The sequence below is a fragment of the Dermochelys coriacea genome, chromosome 7 (assembly GCF_009764565.3).
Source record: "Dermochelys coriacea isolate rDerCor1 chromosome 7, rDerCor1.pri.v4, whole genome shotgun sequence".
Lineage (NCBI taxonomy): Eukaryota > Metazoa > Chordata > Testudines > Dermochelyidae > Dermochelys > Dermochelys coriacea.
In genome coordinates, this window is record NC_050074.1 from 122,021,122 (window position 1) to 122,038,995 (window position 17,874).

A 17,874-nucleotide genomic window follows, 5' to 3' on the forward strand; every position below is an offset into this window, starting at 1 on the left:
ATCGCGCCATCGTGAGCTGTAGGCAGATCCGAACTCGAATAGCAGCTTCGCTGAAGAGTCACCCATGCGGGACAGGAACGTGTCTGCAGTTAGAGCTGGGGGGTCTGAGAGGTAGGCCCCCTCTGTTCTTTCCACTGACATGGCAACTCAGTAATACTCTGCATGAGTCATCTGAGGATCTCAGACAGAGGCCTCTCATTATGCCCACAAGCTTTTTTTAAGTAAATGGGGAAACTGAGGCACAGAGCAGTGAAGTGAGTTATCTCAGATCACACAGGCAGTCGGAGGCAGAGGCAAAGAGAGAAGCTAACTCCAAAATCCCTTCCAGATCTATAGCCTTCCTATAGCTCAGCTCCCTCCTCTTTATATGGAACATGAATTGATAACACCACTATACCTCCAAGGGTATTGGGTGGGTTAATTATAGTTTGTGAAGAATCATGAGCTCTTTGGATGAAAGGTGCTGGGGACAAGTACAGAGAAATGGTGTTCCCTATCACGTCACCAGCACTGATGTGAGAGAAAGATAATGATGAGGCAAGCCCCACACTGTAGCTCTAAGGTTCTGTTCCAATGCATATTTGCTAAAAAGCCGACTACCCAGTTTTATATGATCCGTGCTAGGACAGCTTCTCGTTATGCTAATTTAACTTTTAAATGAAGGGAAAATAGAAGGTACACAGAGGGCCATATGTAATGGCAGAGAAGCGCCCTGAAGCAATTGAGGATGCAATACTTTTGAGGATCTCTTACAAATTAGCATTAGTAATGCCTGCCTAATTCACTGAGAAAAATAAAACCCAGCCTGACGGAAGGGCTTATCCAACCTGGGCATTTGACATAGGTTAATTTCTTTCCAAGACGTGTTGAACATTTTAAAAATTTTAGACATACACCAGAAACCCCCAAAAATGCTTCCAAATGGATTCTGCTAAAGCAATAAAGTGCTGTTTGCCCTGCGGTTCACCAGAACTTCAGGCAGTTAAGTGTCATAGAATGCAGGGCTGTTAAATCTGTATCTCTTTAATGAGGCCATTTTCCATAGACAAAATCAAAAACATGGGCCATAAAACGCTAGGGCACTCCCTAAGTGAATGCTTGTTAAAGGAAGAGGCCCATTATATGCATTTTTGTGCAATAATGTTATGCATTTAGAAGTAGGGTATTTTGTAATGTATTTATTTTAACCCATTGATTACTGGCAGTTTCCAAATGTCCGGAGCGATACAAGACTCCCGTGGTTCAGTTTCCAAAAGGCAGAGCCCAGGGTAATGTACTGGCTGCATCTATGATCATGTTGTCCTCTGGTGGCTAGCTCCTGAAGATCATAAGGACCTACTACTACACAGATCTCCTTTATCTCAAGTGTCAGAGACTGATGTTTCTGGAGCTGAAGAACCAGGATTCTAGTCCTAGTTTCCCACCTATGTGTGCGATTTATCCAGCAACTGTACACACTATCTGCAGCACAGAGATGCATAGGCAATTAGTGCACACACAAATCATCGTTTAGACTCAACTAATCTGCATACAAGCTGCAGTAAGTGCATGTGAATTAAACATACGATTGCACACATATTAGCGGATATTTTGGGGGATGTTTCCTTGAACAAGTGTTGCACTGTGGGTTGTTTCTGGGGTCCAAAATGGGGAGAGAGCAGTGGCAACAGCAGGACCAGCAGCAGTGTTACAAAGAACATTTCCTAAGGAAGGTGGGAAGGAGAGATTGTCTAACCATGGTGGGATTGTAGGGGATACAGGCTCAGCTTCGCAGCCCCCTGCAGAGTCAGAGGGGGATCAGGTCAGTCAGCTGCCCCGAAGACCGCAGGAAAGGGACGGGACAACCTCCCTCCGCCAGAAACTTTGGGAGGGTTGATGCAGAAGATGCATCAAGACGACAGTGGGTATGGAGGCCCTGGTGAGGAAAGGAGGAGTCTCAGCCAAGAGTGAGTTCAGTCTCCATAAACCCCGCTGTGCTTTATGGACCACTACCGGTCTATGGAAAGCTGCTCAGTCACATGGTGCTGGCTTGTCCACCTTGTTTCCAGCTGAAACAGAACCAAAGTGATAGAAAACTAAACGAAAAGCAAAACGGGACAGTGCGGGTAGCTTTACAAACTGAGACAAGGCAATTTCCATGTGTAAGCAACTGCTATAGCTGCCTGCGGGATCTTGCTCGATGGCACATGGGAGAGGACGTGGCTGCATGGAACAATCTCTCTATTAAGATGTGGACCATATGCAGAAAAACTTTGGGACCCCATGCCATAACTTATTCAGTCTTTGGCTTCTCTTCTGACACTGCCGATAAAGGTCCCAGTTAGTGCCAGTTATGATTATGTTTGTGTGATGGAATACAACCAGCCAACTAATAACCGGCCTGAATCCCAGCTCTCCCTTCCCATTGAGCATCCATCAGATGATAACAATCCTTAGCCACTAATGGTCTAGGCCAGATTTAAATTGATGACCTAAAGCTCAGTATGCCATTATCACTGTCATCCAGTGGCTCACACTGACTCTTTTACCCATACATTAACCAAGTGCCTGCTTATTTGTTTTTTAAATTACCTACAAGGAAACTTTGATCTCTGTGCAAAGTTCACTTCTCCAGGGAAGCTCAAAAACAATTTGTTGCATGGAAGCGATTCATTCTGAGATACAGCAAAGTTAAAAAAAAACAAAAAAAAGTACCACCACTTGGCTTCCCAATGAGTTTCTATAGAGACTTACTGCAGCCTATGCTCCTCTAGACATGAGTCATAACTTCCAAAACCTTCTGAAGTCAATCAGTTTTACTTCCTAAAATTAATTACAATGTAAAAGCAGCCCAATATATTCAGTCCGGCTCACTTCAGTCTTTCAGGGCTCTCGATAAACCTTTGCCTGATCCAAGACACTGACAAGCAAAAGCTGGGAGCAGTAAATCACTGTTGTAATACGCTGGTCATGTCCACTTTACAAGAACATGAAACCTGAAACAGTGAAGTTGCTAATGATTTCAGTTCCAGGTTGTTTTGGTTGCACCCTGGGCTGCTTCTTCCTCTTTTAATGTTCTCTTACAATTGAAGCACAGTGTCCTTTCTCTGTTATGAATCTTTCCTGGGTTGGGGCGAGGGTAGAAAGGGGAACATACAACATTAGGTTCCATATATGGTATGCAAAGCCTGTGTTTCATTTCTACTTGGTTACTCAGTCTCCTAGAGATCAGCAATATTCTAGTCCTCTGTTTTGTGAATGCCTCCCTTACACACAATAGAGTCACAGAATTTAAGGTCACAAAGGACAATTGTGATAGTCTAGTTTAGCTGCCTGCACAACATAATCCAGAGAATTTCATCCAGAAATTCATGCATCGAGACCAGTAATTTGTGGTTGAACTAGAGCAAATCTTTGAGGAAGAATCCACTACATCCCCTGATAATCTGCTCCAATGGCTAATTACCTTCACAGTAATTACCCTTATATCCAGTCTGAATTTGTCTAGCTTCAGTTTCCAGCCACTGAGTTATCTGATGACTGTCTGCTACTTTAGAGAATCTCGTACTGTCAGATATCACTTCCCCACGTAGGTACTTATACATTGTGATCCAGTTGCCCTCTACACTTTTGCTATGAACTCTGAGCTCCTTACATCTTTCACGGCACATCCCTGCAGCCTCTCACCCAACTGCGATGGTGCTTGGGGTTTTATTTATTTTCTCCTTGCTTGAAAGATTAATCTTAATTTTCTGTTTTATTACTTCCCCTAGGATGAAATTAGTTCTAGTGAATTGTACTGGATTGATAAAGACTGAAGACAACACTCCTGTTTATTGCACCAGTCCCTGCAATGCCCTATCTCAGGCCTTGATCTTATAATGAGCTGTGTGCAGGTCCACAGGTTTACCCATTTGGAATTCTTTCTATGATACTACAGTACTTCTCGATCCTTAGCCCAGGAAATAACTCTGGTATCTCTGAAACTGGTGGGGCAGCTACTGCTGGTAAATGTTGACTCTGTAATGGCAGCTACTATAGGCCACCAGACAGTCATCAGATGGCAATGACTTTCATTTGTTATCATCCTTGGACATAGCCAAATGGCTGATCTAGAGGTGGAAAAGTCAGTATCCAATAATCAGTCTCCTGAGCCATCCAGTCCTCTAATACACCTTTCTTAATTCTTCTAATTGTGCAATGGCATTGCCAGTGGCCAGGAATAATTTTATCTGTATTGCAGAAAAAGGAGAAAGGCTGGAGAGAACACAACACCTTGACTTCCGAGAGTGCTGAGGGAATTGGCGGCTGTGATTGCAGAGCCCTTGGCCATTATCTTTGAAAACTCGTGGCGAACGGGGGAAGTCCCGGATGACTGGAAAAAGGCTAATGTAGTGCCCATCTTTAAAAAAGGGAAGAAGGAGGATCCTGGGAACTACAGGCCGGTCAGCCTCACCTCAGTCCCTGGAAAAATCATGGAGCAGGTCCTCAAAGAATCAATCCTGAAGCACTTAGAGGAGAGGAAAGTGATCAGGAACAGTCAGCATGGATTCACCAAGGGAAAGTCATGCCTGACTAATCTAATCGCCTTTTATGATGAGATTACTGGTTCTGTGGATGAAGGGAAAGCAGTGGATGTATTGTTTCTTGACTTTAGCAAAGCTTTTGACACGGTCTCCCACAGCATTCTTGTCAGCAAGTTAAGGAAGTATGGGCTGGATGAATGCACTATAAGGTGGGTAGAAAGCTGGCTAGATTGTCGGGCTCAACGGGTAGTGATCAATGGCTCCATGTCTAGTTGGCAGCCGGTGTCAAGTGGAGTGCCCCAGGGGTCGGTCCTGGGGCCCGTTTTGTTCAATATCTTCATAAATGATCTGGAGGATGGTGTGGATTGCACTCTCAGCAAATTTGCGGATGATACTAAACTGGGAGTAGTGGTAGATACGCTGGAGGGGAGGGATAGGATACAGAAGGACCTAGACAAATTGGAAGATTGGGCCAAAAGAAATCTAATGAGGTTCAATAAGGATAAGTGCAGGGTCCTGCACTTAGGATGGAAGAATCCAATGCACCGCTACAGACTAGGGACCGAATGGCTCGGCAGCAGTTCTGCGGAAAAGGACCTAGGGGTGACAGTGGACGAGAAGCTGGATATGAGTCAGCAGTGTGCCCTTGTTGCCAAGAAGGCCAATGGCATTTTGGGATGTATAAGTAGGGGCATAGCGAGCAGATCGAGGGACGTGATCGTTCCCCTCTATTCGACACTGGTGAGGCCTCATCTGGAGTACTGTGTCCAGTTTTGGGCCCCACACTACAAGAAGGATGTGGATAAATTGGAAAGAGTACAGCGAAGGGCAACAAAAATGATTAGGGGTCTAGAGCACATGACTTATGAGGAGAGGCTGAGGGAGCTGGGATTGTTTAGTCTGCAGAAGAGAAGAATGAGGGGGGATTTGATAGCTGCTTTCAACTACCTGAAAGGGGGTTTCAAAGAGGATGGCTCTAGACTGTTCTCAATGGTAGCAGATGACAGAACGAGGAGTAATGGTCTCAAGTTGCAATGGGGGAGGTTTAGATTGGATATTAGGAAAAACTTTTTCACTAAGAGGGTGGTGAAACACTGGAATGCGTTACCTAGGGAGGTGGTAGAATCTCCTTCCTTAGAGGTTTTTAAGGTCAGGCTTGACAAAGCCCTGGCTAGGATGATTTAACTGGGACTTGGTCCTGCTTTGAGCAGGGGGTTTGGACTAGATGACCTTCTGGGGTCCCTTCCAACCCTGATATTCTATGATTCTATGATTCTATGACTTTAAATTCCTGGCTTTTGGAGTTAATGGCACAGCTTTTTTGTTCCTTTAATTCAGTGTGGTGGCTTTACTTATTTTAATAAGGGCTTGAGTGATACCCCTAGGAAGAGAATTAAATCTGCTTTATAATATTTGCTGCACTAGAATAAGCAACCATAATGGTGCCTTTTGCACTGTTTGTGTCTTCATTTCTTGTTGTCGTAATAGAGCTTTTGCATGTTTCCCATTCACTGCCAGAGAAGATGGATATAAATAACATTTCTTATGCTTCAGTTTCACTTTGGCATCATAGAAGCTAGAGCAGTGGTTCTCAAACTTTTGTACTGGTGACCCCTTTCACATAGCAAGCCTCTGAGTGCGACCCCCCTTATAAATTAAAAACACTTTAAAATATACTGAATACCATTATAAGTGCTGGAGGCAAAGCATGGTTAGGGGTGGAGGCTGACAGCTCGCAACCTGCCCCGCCCCGTAATAACCTCACAATCCCCAGAGGGGTCCCGACCCCCAGGTTGAGAACCCCTGAGCTAGAGATAGGAATACTCTATTAGGTCATCTAGTTCATCCCAAGGCCTGGAAATGATCGATCCGTATGACTGATCCTGTATCTAGAGCATCATGAAGCGGCTAGTATTGGTGAGAGTCTGATAACTGCTCTGTATAAACAGCCCAACTGTGTTAAAAAAACTGACATTTTATAACAATCCAACCTCAGGCTGCAAAGTTACATTTATGGTTTAGACATATGTCTTATAACGTAGGTAGTGCAAATGTTATAACATTGTACTGGATGATGTTAGTTACTGTCTAGCCAGCATTACAATAGATGTACCAGCAGAGGGATCCTTATCCTTCCTTTGGGGACATTAGATTAATGCCAACAACTCCCCTCACTTACACTCCTGTTTACAAAAATTCTAGCTTGTCCTCTTACAACCGAATTCAGGAGACAGTTCCCGTGTGTGCTCATGATATAGCTGGCAGAACGGGTGATCTGGTATCAAACTAAACTGTGGCATGATGGTAGCCTGATGGTTCTATTCTTTCCTGTGCCTACCAGGCCAGATGGGACCTTCCTTCTCAAATATAGTATCATTTAATCCTCTTTATTCCCCACCCAGGTCTCTTTGGCTTGATCTACCATTATCAGAATGATGTGCTAGCTGGAAAAAAAAACTAGCCAGAGTCTCTGAACAGCACAGGAACGGTAATCAAATTGGATCCCAGTGGCTATTAGAAAATGAATAGTGGTTAAAGCAATAAATGATAGTGTCACATTTGTTATGCTTGAGCATTTTAATTACAGCAGGATGCTAGTAATAAAAACTTATGCCTAGGATTCATAAGTCTTAAACAGATCATTTAAGGTCTTTCTTCTCCTATTACATTGCTAATAAGTCATTATAATCAAACCATATCATGCAAGAAAGCCTTGCAGACAGGTGGGCAGGTTCACCCCAAATCATCATTCAAGGGGGTTATGCCCATTTCCTAAGAGGAGAGTTTAGCCACTAGATCTTCCAAAAGAATTTGTTTTTTCTGTCTAATGGAGAGATTATTTTTGTAGTGGGCCTTTAAAAAAGCAAGGGCCATATTTTCAAATTAAGTAATTATCATAGAATCTTAGGGTTGGAAAAGACCTCAGGAGGTCATCTAGTCCAACCTCCTGCTCCAAGCAGGACCAACACCAACTAAATCATCTAAATTACACCGACAAATCCCATTAATTAGCTATTTGCATGTGCAGTCCAGTCATTGTGTGCCCAAAGTAGGCATCTAACTGCAAGCCTAACTTTTTTTAAAAAAGCTGTTCCTAAAAGTGAAGTAATGCACGGCAGAAAGATTTTTGCGAATACAGACTAACACGGCTGCTACTCTGAAACCTGCAGAAAGATTAGCTTTCTTACTCTGAAATTGGCCGTGCTTATACTGGGACTAAGATACCACAGCGAGGAGCACATTCTAAATGCATGATTCACTTGAGATGTAGATATGAGCTTGCAAGATCACCAGTATCTAGCCAACCTATCACAGATTATGATAATCACATTTTCCCTTAAAATGCACCTTGGAATGGAGTGAAGAGAGATGTAACTTCCCATAGGGACTTATAGGCACATTGCAGGTCTGCCAGGGTTCCTAAATTCATACCTGAGTAGGAGGGCTGACATGACATTGGGGAGTGGAGTGGAAGAGAACAGACAGTAAAAAAAAATAGGAGATGATCAGACTGTCTGTCTCTGAGGCTTGGTCTATGCTACAGAGTTAGGTTAACATAAGACAGTTTACGTTGACCTAATTATATCAGTGTACACACTACAGCCTTGCTCCCTCCAATGTAAGTGCCCCACTACACCGACATGACATCACTCCACCTCCACGAGAGGTGTAGGGCTTGTGTCGGTGTAGTTGGGGTGAGGCAATGTCCGTGTAGACTCTGCAGATACTTACATTGGCTGTTGGCTGTCTTCTCAATTTCACAGCTCCGTGTTGAAATGGGGAGTATCATGAACTAGTCGTGGTAGTGAACCAGTAGCCAGGCTACCCAGGCTGCAAGCAGCACACAGAGGGAGCAGCATCTTTCAACCATTCAGCTTCAAATAGGGATTTGAAAAATTCTTTGGTTGACATCATGTACCAGAAATTTGGAAGAAATTCAGTCAAATGACTTTTCAAAGCCAAATTCCTGCACAGCTTTAAACTGCTGCTTCTCTCTCCATAGCAAAAGTGACACTAATTAGAGTATTTTAATTAACACCTACTTGCAAATCCTTTACGAAGTATATAAATTATCAGTGTGTTGCCATTGTTTTTGCCTAATATGGTGCAACTTCTAATGTCTGGGTCCAGCACTACAAGATAGCCTCCCTTTAGCTAAGGCTGAGACTCAAGTGCTTTCCTAGATTATCTCTACACTTTAAACGCTGCAGCTGTGACACTGTCACTTCAACGTAGACAATCCCTACAGTGATGGGAGGGGTTAATCCACCTCCCTGAGAAGCAGTAGAATTATTCTGTCAATGTAGCATTGTCTACCCAGGGGGTTAGGTTGGCATAGCTCTGTCTCTTGGGGGTGTGGATTTTTCACGCCTCTGAGAGATGTAGCTATGCTGATGTACGTTTTCATTGTAGATTAGCCCCTAACTAAATATCTTGCATGTACTGTTAGCAAATGAACCCTTTGTTATTTACAGATTGGATATAAATTAAAAAGGAACTGCTCTCTGAGGGCCAAATCTTGCTCGCACAGACCTCACTGCAAGTTTTGACAATGACATCAGCAGGACCAGGACTTGGTCCAGTTTCAAGGCTAAGATAAAGAAGACAGCTTGCACAGGCAACAGTGCTTGTACTGGCACACAGCAGATACCTGCACACACAAATGTAAGTGTGTACATGCAAAAGTGAGTGCACAAGCATTTTTTGCATGTAGACTTCCATTTTCATGCTTTCAAAATGTTTCCTTCAGTGTTTGTTCTACACTTTCTGCCTAGAAACATTCCAGTTAAAGGGACACTGTTGAGATAAAGATCATCTATTTTAAAAGATTTACTTACCTGCATCACTTACACTTGCCTAATTAAAACAGAATGGGTTGTAAACATCTCATTGTTTGTTGGATTTCTGCCTTGCACTCAGATGGGAGCATGAAAAAGTAGTTCATTTCACTGTGGTTTCTTTGCATAATCTAGAGGGATTCAGGAGGACTTTCTCAGGTGACCGTTTGATCTTGTGGTTAATGCATAGGAACAGGCTCTGCCATAGATTTTCTGCGTGAGCTAGGGCAAACCATGACACCTCCTTTTCTCTATATGCAAAAGGATTACACTTCCTTATTTCACTAGGAGATTATGAGGATTAATTTGTTTGTATTTGTAAAGAGCTTGGAGATCTTTATGTGAAAGGTGCTATAAAAATGCAAAGTACAGTATTCTAACTCAGTATTCTTGGGTGTAGGTTCACAATACTACAGAGGTCTTTGGTTGTTGTTTTTTTTGGGGGGGGGACGATGTTGGTATAATACTTTTTGTGTATGCGGCCTATAGTAAACTGATTGCCTTCTAACATTTTAATTCAATTCCCCTCCCCACAAATCAGACCTCCTCAAAATTTTTCACTTGAAATTTTAAAATAGACAAACATACCCAATACTCGAATTTGCATAACTGCTCCATGTAAACCAAAGAACATCCAGAGGGGCTGGGAACAGTCCACGCAGACCTGCATGCCGGCGCTGGCACCATTATGACTCAAATGCAGTTCGCCTTCCGAATTCACCATAAACCCCAAGATATCTCCACTCTGGAGGGGCACCAAGATTCTACAGACTGCCCAGAATTCCTTCCTGTCAACTAATGACTCTGGGTTATAAGGAAGATCACTGGGCCTCAGAGTACTAGGGTCACAAGAGGTCACTCCGTATGACAATGTGCCGGAACGGGAGGCATTTGATTTGTTAATTTTGACAAAAATGGTTTCATTGATCCGAAGGGGTCTGCTGGTGAAAACCAAAGTCCTCTCTTCCCGGGCATGTTCCAGCCGGGCCACAGTTTGGTCATCCAGGATTTTGATATGGGCTCCCCTGAGCTGGTGGAAGCGGAGGTCACTTTCAAGCTGGGATGGGAAGAGATGGGAATGCTGAGAATTGAGGGAGTTCTGAGGGATGGGACACATGGTGGCCAGCACATGGAAGTTCTCGTCCTGGAGGTTGAGGTCGCAGAGGCTCACGGAGAGCCGGGTGTCCTCTGTCTCCCTGTGCAGTGAGGGCCGGCGAATTGCAGTGAAAGATCTCGGACGCAGGCAGTCGGGAGGAATAATTTCACTGTCTGTGAAACCAAACGAGAGAGAGAAGGATCACTTAAGAAATAATAAAAATATCCAGGATTTTAGGACTCCCTGTTGGCTTGATTGAAAAGCAGAGGGCTTCTGCCTTCAATAAATTTTCCTTAAAAAAAAAAAAAGAACAGAAGAGCATAAAATAAAATATTTTTGCAATTGTATCTAGTTCTTTGCTTTTCCCATAGCACCGGCCACCATAATCACTACATAACTCAATGCAGGCAGATTCAAACAATAGAAAAAACTGACAGAGAGGAATTCCTTGGGGAGGGGAAGCAGAGATACATTAATTTATTGATCGATAGCTATAAAGGCTCTGAGCTTTTATGCCTTGTCAATGTCTATAATCACTTCTCACAAGGGCTTTGAAATGAGTAACTAAGTAGATATTTGGATTTTAAAACAAAATGCTAGTCTTGTAAATTTCAGTCCTATTTGTTATTTGTTACCACTTGAAATTTAATTAATATTTCTAGAGATAATTAATCGCCAGCCTACCCATGTTTGCAGAAAGACGGCACAGAAGCGGATAATATCACAGCTCAGGAATCTTCTATAAATACAGCACAATAGCTCATTATCTCCAGAACAAATAATTAAAAATCAAACTGGCAGATAAATAACAAAGACAGAAGACACATATGCATTCAAATGCAACAGAGAAAAAAAATTACACATTATCCTTTCTGTTACATCTCACTTGATGTTTCAAAAGCTGATCATCAATTTAGTTCCTCTGCTAAACAATGTAACCAGGTGGTTTTAATACCTAAATTACTTCTATTTGGTACAATCCGAGCCATGTTGCTACCTGTCAATGGTAAAGAGCAATAAATGGAGGAAAAATGTTGAACCAACATAGTTTACAAATCTAAGCCCTGATCCTGCCACCCATGTTTAACTTTATGAACTAAGAGTAACTCCTTTGATTTCAGGAATTATTCAGTGCGTGTAAAGTTAAGCATGTGTCTAAATCTGTGCAGGATTGAAGCCTTATGAAACCAGTTGTGGGCCATACCTAGGAACCTTTCTCTACTTCAGTGGAAGCTTTGCCTGAGTAGGGACTGAAGAGCAGATTGCAGCTATAAGCCAAGGTCCCAATTATGTGGGCTCAGGACTGTACAGAAAAGCTGCTGAAGGATTTTTTGTTGGCTCAGCCAGAATTTCTCCATGGGCTCTGCAGGAGCACACACAGGGAGCAGCTCCTCCACCATTTGAAAGGGTGCAGCATGAACCCCTCTATTGCCCGTGCATAGCCATGGCCCTCTCATCACAACCCCTTCAAGAAGGCTATCATCACCAGCAACATTAGCTTGGAATAGCACCTGTGCTCTTCAGTCAAACAGGGACGGCTCACTGTGCAGGGGAGCAGGTGGGAGGCAAAGAAAGACTCCATGTACCCATCCTCCAATGCTTCACTCACACATGGTTTCTGTCCCCAAGCAAGGGCCCCAAGATTTAGCCCCAAAATAGCCCAGCATTGACATGCAAGGATGAAACAGAGCAACTGCAAAGCAGAATGTAACAACCCCAGACTCTAATTTGGACAAGAAGCAAACCTGGTACTAGGTGAAGTCAGAGGAAGAATGTACGTGAGGAGACATTTGATTAGTCAGCATCTCAGAGCTAAAACTCTCTTAAGAACATAAGAATGGCCATACTGGTCAGACCAAAGATCCAACCAGCCCAGTCTCCTGTCTTCTGACAGTGGACAGTGCCAGGTTCCCCAGAGGGAATGAACAGAACAGGTAATCACCAAGTGATCCATCCTGTCACCCATTCCCAGCTTCTGACAAACACAGGCTAGGGACACCATCCCTGCCCATCGTGGCTAATAGCCATTGATGGACCTGTCCTCCATGAATTTATCTAGTTCTTTTTTGAACCCTGTTATAGTCTTGGCCTTCACAACATCCTCTGGCAAAGAGTTCCACAGATTGACTGCGCTTACTAAACTTCTCCCTCAGATTATTTATTTTACAGCACATGGTCAGAGCCTTGAGTCCTCTGGAAGACAGCACCCCTGTTAGGATGGCACTCCCTAGCACCTCTCTAGAATACTGGTTCAGTATTGACTCACCAAGGAGAAACGCCATCTCTATTGAATCACTGAGAGCACATCTTGCAACATAGGGGTTCTCACTAGTGGTCTCTTATACCATTTCAACCCTGCTTATTTTGGGAGATCTGACAAGATCACCCCCACAGGTCGTTGGGGTGCAGTGTAACCTCTTTGGTTTGTTTAAGTTGAATTGCTCTAGTGTCCTCTTTAAATAATCTGCTATTTCCAGAGAATGTTGGAATATTCAAAATTAAAAACAGACTGTTTGTATCACGTGATTGATTCTCCTCGTCCTAGGACAACTCCGAATCCCAGCAGCTAATGCAGGAAAAGGAGCAGAACAGGAACTGGTGTTACCCTGGATAATTTAGATAGCAATTGCACTAATGCTTTCTGTTATATTGGCTAGTGTTTATGTCATCACTGCCCCTGCTGGATAGAATCAGACTTCTGTCCCTCTTCCAGGCTGGAAACCCACAAAGGAGAAAAAATGAATACTGGCAGCTGACGCAGATTCTTCTGTGTAGGTGAACTGGTAGAGACCTTTGTGCATAGAAACAGAAGGTCCTTTAAATTTCATTCCCCTTAACCACACATGGGGAGCCTAGCTGACAACTGTCATGTGTGGGTAGCTTGCAGTCAAGGTTTCAAAAAGCTTATTTTCCACAAGGATGCTTCACATTTCCCTTCAGCTGCTGGACAAAAAAATTGAATGGAGGTTTAGGGAGAAAAACTGTCTTGTGGCCGAGCGAGCAGACCTACATTCTATTCTGAACTGTTATTAACTTAACTTGGTTTTGGACAAGAAATTCAACCTCGTATTGGCTCAGTTTCCCCATATAATGTGGCTCATCCATACAATGGCAATAACATTTCTCAACCCCACAAGGTGGCTTGTGAGGCTTAATTCATGAATGTTGGAAAAAGGTATATAGGAGAGCAAAGTATTATGCATATCATGCATATCATGCATAAAAGGGATTTGTGAACATCTAAAAGGGTGGATCTTTTAGGGTTGCCAGCCTGATCCTACTGATCTGATTTTTGATAAATCGAAAATGACGCAGCCGAAGTTTAAAATCCCATTATAAGGAAATTAAAATATTGAGATTCATCCTGCATGAATGTAAGTAGTGTATTGACATGAAGCACGGAACCACTTATGCAGAATAATACATGAGCTGTGGAGTTATGAACAAATAATTCCATCTGATCATTAGGGTGAAATCTCAAACAAAAGAGAGGACATTGGGTGGTCAGTTGTCAGCAGAATCCCACGCTGGCATTGTTTTCTTGCTTCTTTGCAGCTCTATTTCTCACTTTGGCAGTATAGAACAAGCTGCTAATAAGACACTGGTCCATGATCCAGCCTTGTTTCTCTGCTATAGCCAATCTCCAGCGTGAATGTTAAGAACATTTAAGACAGACTGTTTATTAGTTTCAAATGTATTGTGTGTGTGTCTATGCGCGTGTAGTATGTGTGTGAGAATAAAATTGCACAATTAGTCCACATAGTGAAATTCTGGAATGTGAGGTAGAGACACTGCTAGTTTTCACCTCAGTATATTGCCCCAATCAGCATGAAATTTCTCATTTCTGACGATGTCTTACTCTCACCCCGAATATCAGAGGAGTAGCCATGTTAGTCTGTATCCACAAAAACAATGAGGAGTCCGGTGGCACCTTAAAGACCAACAGTTTTATTTTGGCATAAGCTTTCCTGGATAAAGAACCCACTTCTTCAGATTCCCAAGGGATCCCAGAGAGTTTAGCCAACTGTGCAACATTATTTAGTAATCCTTGGGTTTTACTACGTTATTGATGTCAGTGGAAGTTTTGCCTGAGCAAGGATTGAGGTGACAAAATGAGCAAGGAATTCAGGGTTTGACCCCCTACACTGAATTATGATGATGGAGACAAGTGATTTCTCAGTTATGTATCTAACAGATAGCAACAACTGTGATATAGTAGGAAGTAATCACCATGTTCTGCATGGAAAGGATTTTCCACTATGCGCTTTTTTTTTGTGAGAGAGAATCTGGGGCACTGTAGGTGTTGTTGTTTTTTAAATTTCTGGGCCATACAAATCCTTTTTCTCTTTTCTAGAGGATAAAGGTAAATTATCTGACTGATAAAGGAGCGGGGGTTATGGGCGAGAAGAAGTTTTTAGATTGCTTTCACTTCTCTGCTACAAGTTTTTCCCCTTTAGGGGTTTCAGAGACTACATACTCACACAAAACACCAACTGTTTAGCATGTGATACCCTCCCTAGGCAGTGGGCTTCAAAGGATTCCTGCTTTCATGTCAGATGGTTTGGAAGAAAAATCCCCAGGGTTCTGGGTAGCCCCTAGCTTAATTTAATAAAGCTTCAAACCAAGGAGTTGGCTAGGGGAAGTAGAGGGGTTATCAGAATCCTCATTCCAGGCTCTGCACCGCGTACATCTCTGCCTTGGTTTTTGTCTGCACCTCCTCCTCCTCCTCCGTGCTCTGCCAGCTACTGATTTTTTCATGCTGTCTGCTGCGGCTTGAAAGAGGCTCCCTGATCAACCAAGACACCCCAATGACACTCCTCCATCAAGTCCCCCCTAAGAATCCTCTTCCTTGAGCCAGCCTTCCACCACTACTCATCCCTTCATCTACCACCAAACATCCCTCTTCAAAGGGATGGGGGGAATGTGGTACCTCAGCTACCTCTGCATGCTGACTGCTGGCAAATGTTGACTTCTTAAGGACACTTTCTGTATATGCATTTACAGATGCGTGCACATACAACCATAGAGAGAATTATAATCTACAGCACTAATAACCCTACAGCTACAAGACCCAAAAGGCACACATTATTGTCAGCATTTATAACATAGTGACTTTGTTATATCCATTCACCCTCTCCATTGTTGATACTTTGTCTATTGTCTACCGAAGAGCTTGATCCTCCAAGGCGAGGAGCACCTGCAACTCCCACTGACTTCCTGCAGCACCCAGGATCCAACCCACAACTCACAGCATCAAGTGCTTCACCTGCAAGCTTTTGGGCACAGGGACTTTCTCCTTCTGTCTTGTCTGCAAAGCACTGTGCACACATATGGTGCTAGATATAATACATGATCCCAGTAAATGACCTGCCAATGTATATTATATGATGTGTATATACTGCAAGAATGATCTAAAGAGGGTCTAATACGAACAAAGGAAATTCAAGTATTAGGACTGGAACAAAACGGCCTCTAAGACATTGGGAATCAGACTCATGCATGGCCTTTGATAAAAGAATACATAGCATCATAAAATGAAACTGCTTAATAGGAAACAGGAGTGTAGAGATTGCAAGGGAACAAGGAGAAATTTAATTGTATCTGGACACGACTCCTGGTTTTCTGTTAATTAAGTAAAAGGGATTATCTCTGAACTCACTTGAATCAGTGTAATCCACTGAAGGAAACAGAAGTAAAAAGGGGGGATGGGGTGTCAAAAATTCCCTCTTACACGTCTCTTCATTCTTTCTGCTTTCCCTCCTCCCACCAACTCCATTTCTTCTCCTCTTCCTCCCCTCCCCCCCGCGTTCATTTGGTAATTTTGTCTTACTAATATTTTCACTGAACATTATATCTCCTTGTGGAGTTTTTGCAACTAAAACCCTGAGAACTGCAGCACCCCCAAAATGCTCACTGATGTCAATGGGAATTTCAGGTCCCAAGTCTGACGTCTATTGATTGAAATGTCATATACCCTTTCAAAATCAGCCTCCGCAAATGGGGTTTTACCATTCTACTTGTGCCATTATGTGGGGACTCCACTCACAGTCAAGAAAACAGACCAGAGCTCCTTCTGAAACTCTCAGGGAGAAGCCCTCTGGGAAGATGGGCATGATTCCAACACTTACGATGGGTCACTCCCTCCTCCAAGGTCTTTAACAGGAGTTGTGCGGCTAAGAGGCCGTTTGGCACCGATTTGAAAATTTAGGGGGAAGTGTCTGAAATATAAAGCAGATGTGCCAGGCTGTAAAGCAACATGGCCGTTAGAGATGAGCTGAAGTGATCTGGCAAAAAGTAACCCATCTTTTGGATGAGAAGTAAAACTGTGTAACAGGGCACTTGCAGTCAATCAAGATCCAACACCCTACATAAGAATAGGATGGTAAACCCAGCTTTCTCACTAAAAATCCCAACTCAGACCTCTGCCTTTGCTAAACTCTCCTTGCAGTTGTTCAGTGGTATTCTTCACTTCCCATCCTAAATTAGTTGTGCAGTGCAGTGCAGTTGTGTAGTGCACAATATTAGACAGTTTCCCCTTTTCAGCTCAGCAGTGGCTGCATTTCAGTGGTAGGTGGAATGATTGCTGTGCACAGTATATAATTCACTTTGTAAAGTACTTTGAGGGGACTGAGGATGGAAGATGCTGTATATATGCAAATTCATTACATCTAGAGCTTGGTAAAATTTTTCAGATGAAATTTTTATTTTGTCAAAAGATGCATATTTGGGTTGACCGAAACATTTTGCAGATTTGTGTTCAATTTGTCAAATTGTTTCAGCTAAAAAAAAATAAAAAATAAAAAAATAATTAAAAAAATAAAAAATTTTCCTTTTAATGTTTTCTAAATGAAGTGTTTTGATTTTATTTTCAATTATTTTTGTTTTGAATTTTACTTTGTTTTTTAAAGGTAAATACCTTCAAAAAATAAATGTTTTTGTTTGACCCGAAACAAAATTTGTTTCTGGTTTTTTCATTTGCCCATTGTATCCCCAAAGTCAGGATCTAGGTTCAGATTTTCCCAGAGTTATAGGATGTTTGGTTCAGGCCCATCTCTAGTTATGTGATATGTTTCTTAGAACTTTTTATTCTACTTGGGAAAGCCAAGAAAATGGAAAAACAAACTCACCCTTATTGAAAATAAACCAAAGTAGAAAATTCAAGAGGCAAAAGAGAAATGAAAAGAAGAGGAGACAGAGACATTGCTTATAGTAGTTAAGAGACAAAGTCAATCTCATAAAGAATGGTAGGAGTGCTTTTACTTTTTGGCAATGTACCAAAATAGACACATTTTCTAAAAAAATAAACTTATTTGCTGTCAGAAACTTATTTGTATTCTCCATGTGAGGTCTGAGGAGCAGACAACTGCCTTTCTGCGCTATCATCATGACCCTGTGGAAACCTAGAGTCACAGAATGCACATGATCAGACTGTGAC

At 42.5% G+C, this 17,874-nt stretch overlaps 1 protein-coding gene across 4 annotated transcripts in view; it reads right to left on the reverse strand.

Moving 5' to 3' along the window:
- Positions 1-17,874, reverse strand: part of NEURL1 (neuralized E3 ubiquitin protein ligase 1) — a 253,387-nt gene that overhangs the window by 16,190 nt on the left and 219,323 nt on the right. For all 4 annotated transcript variants that reach the window (XM_038408134.2, XM_043519873.1, XM_043519872.1 and 1 more), the window contains one exon: positions 9,932-10,612. In XM_038408134.2, coding sequence (XP_038264062.1) covers positions 9,932-10,612 — 681 coding nt within the window. The remainder of the gene's footprint in view (positions 1-9,931; positions 10,613-17,874) is intronic.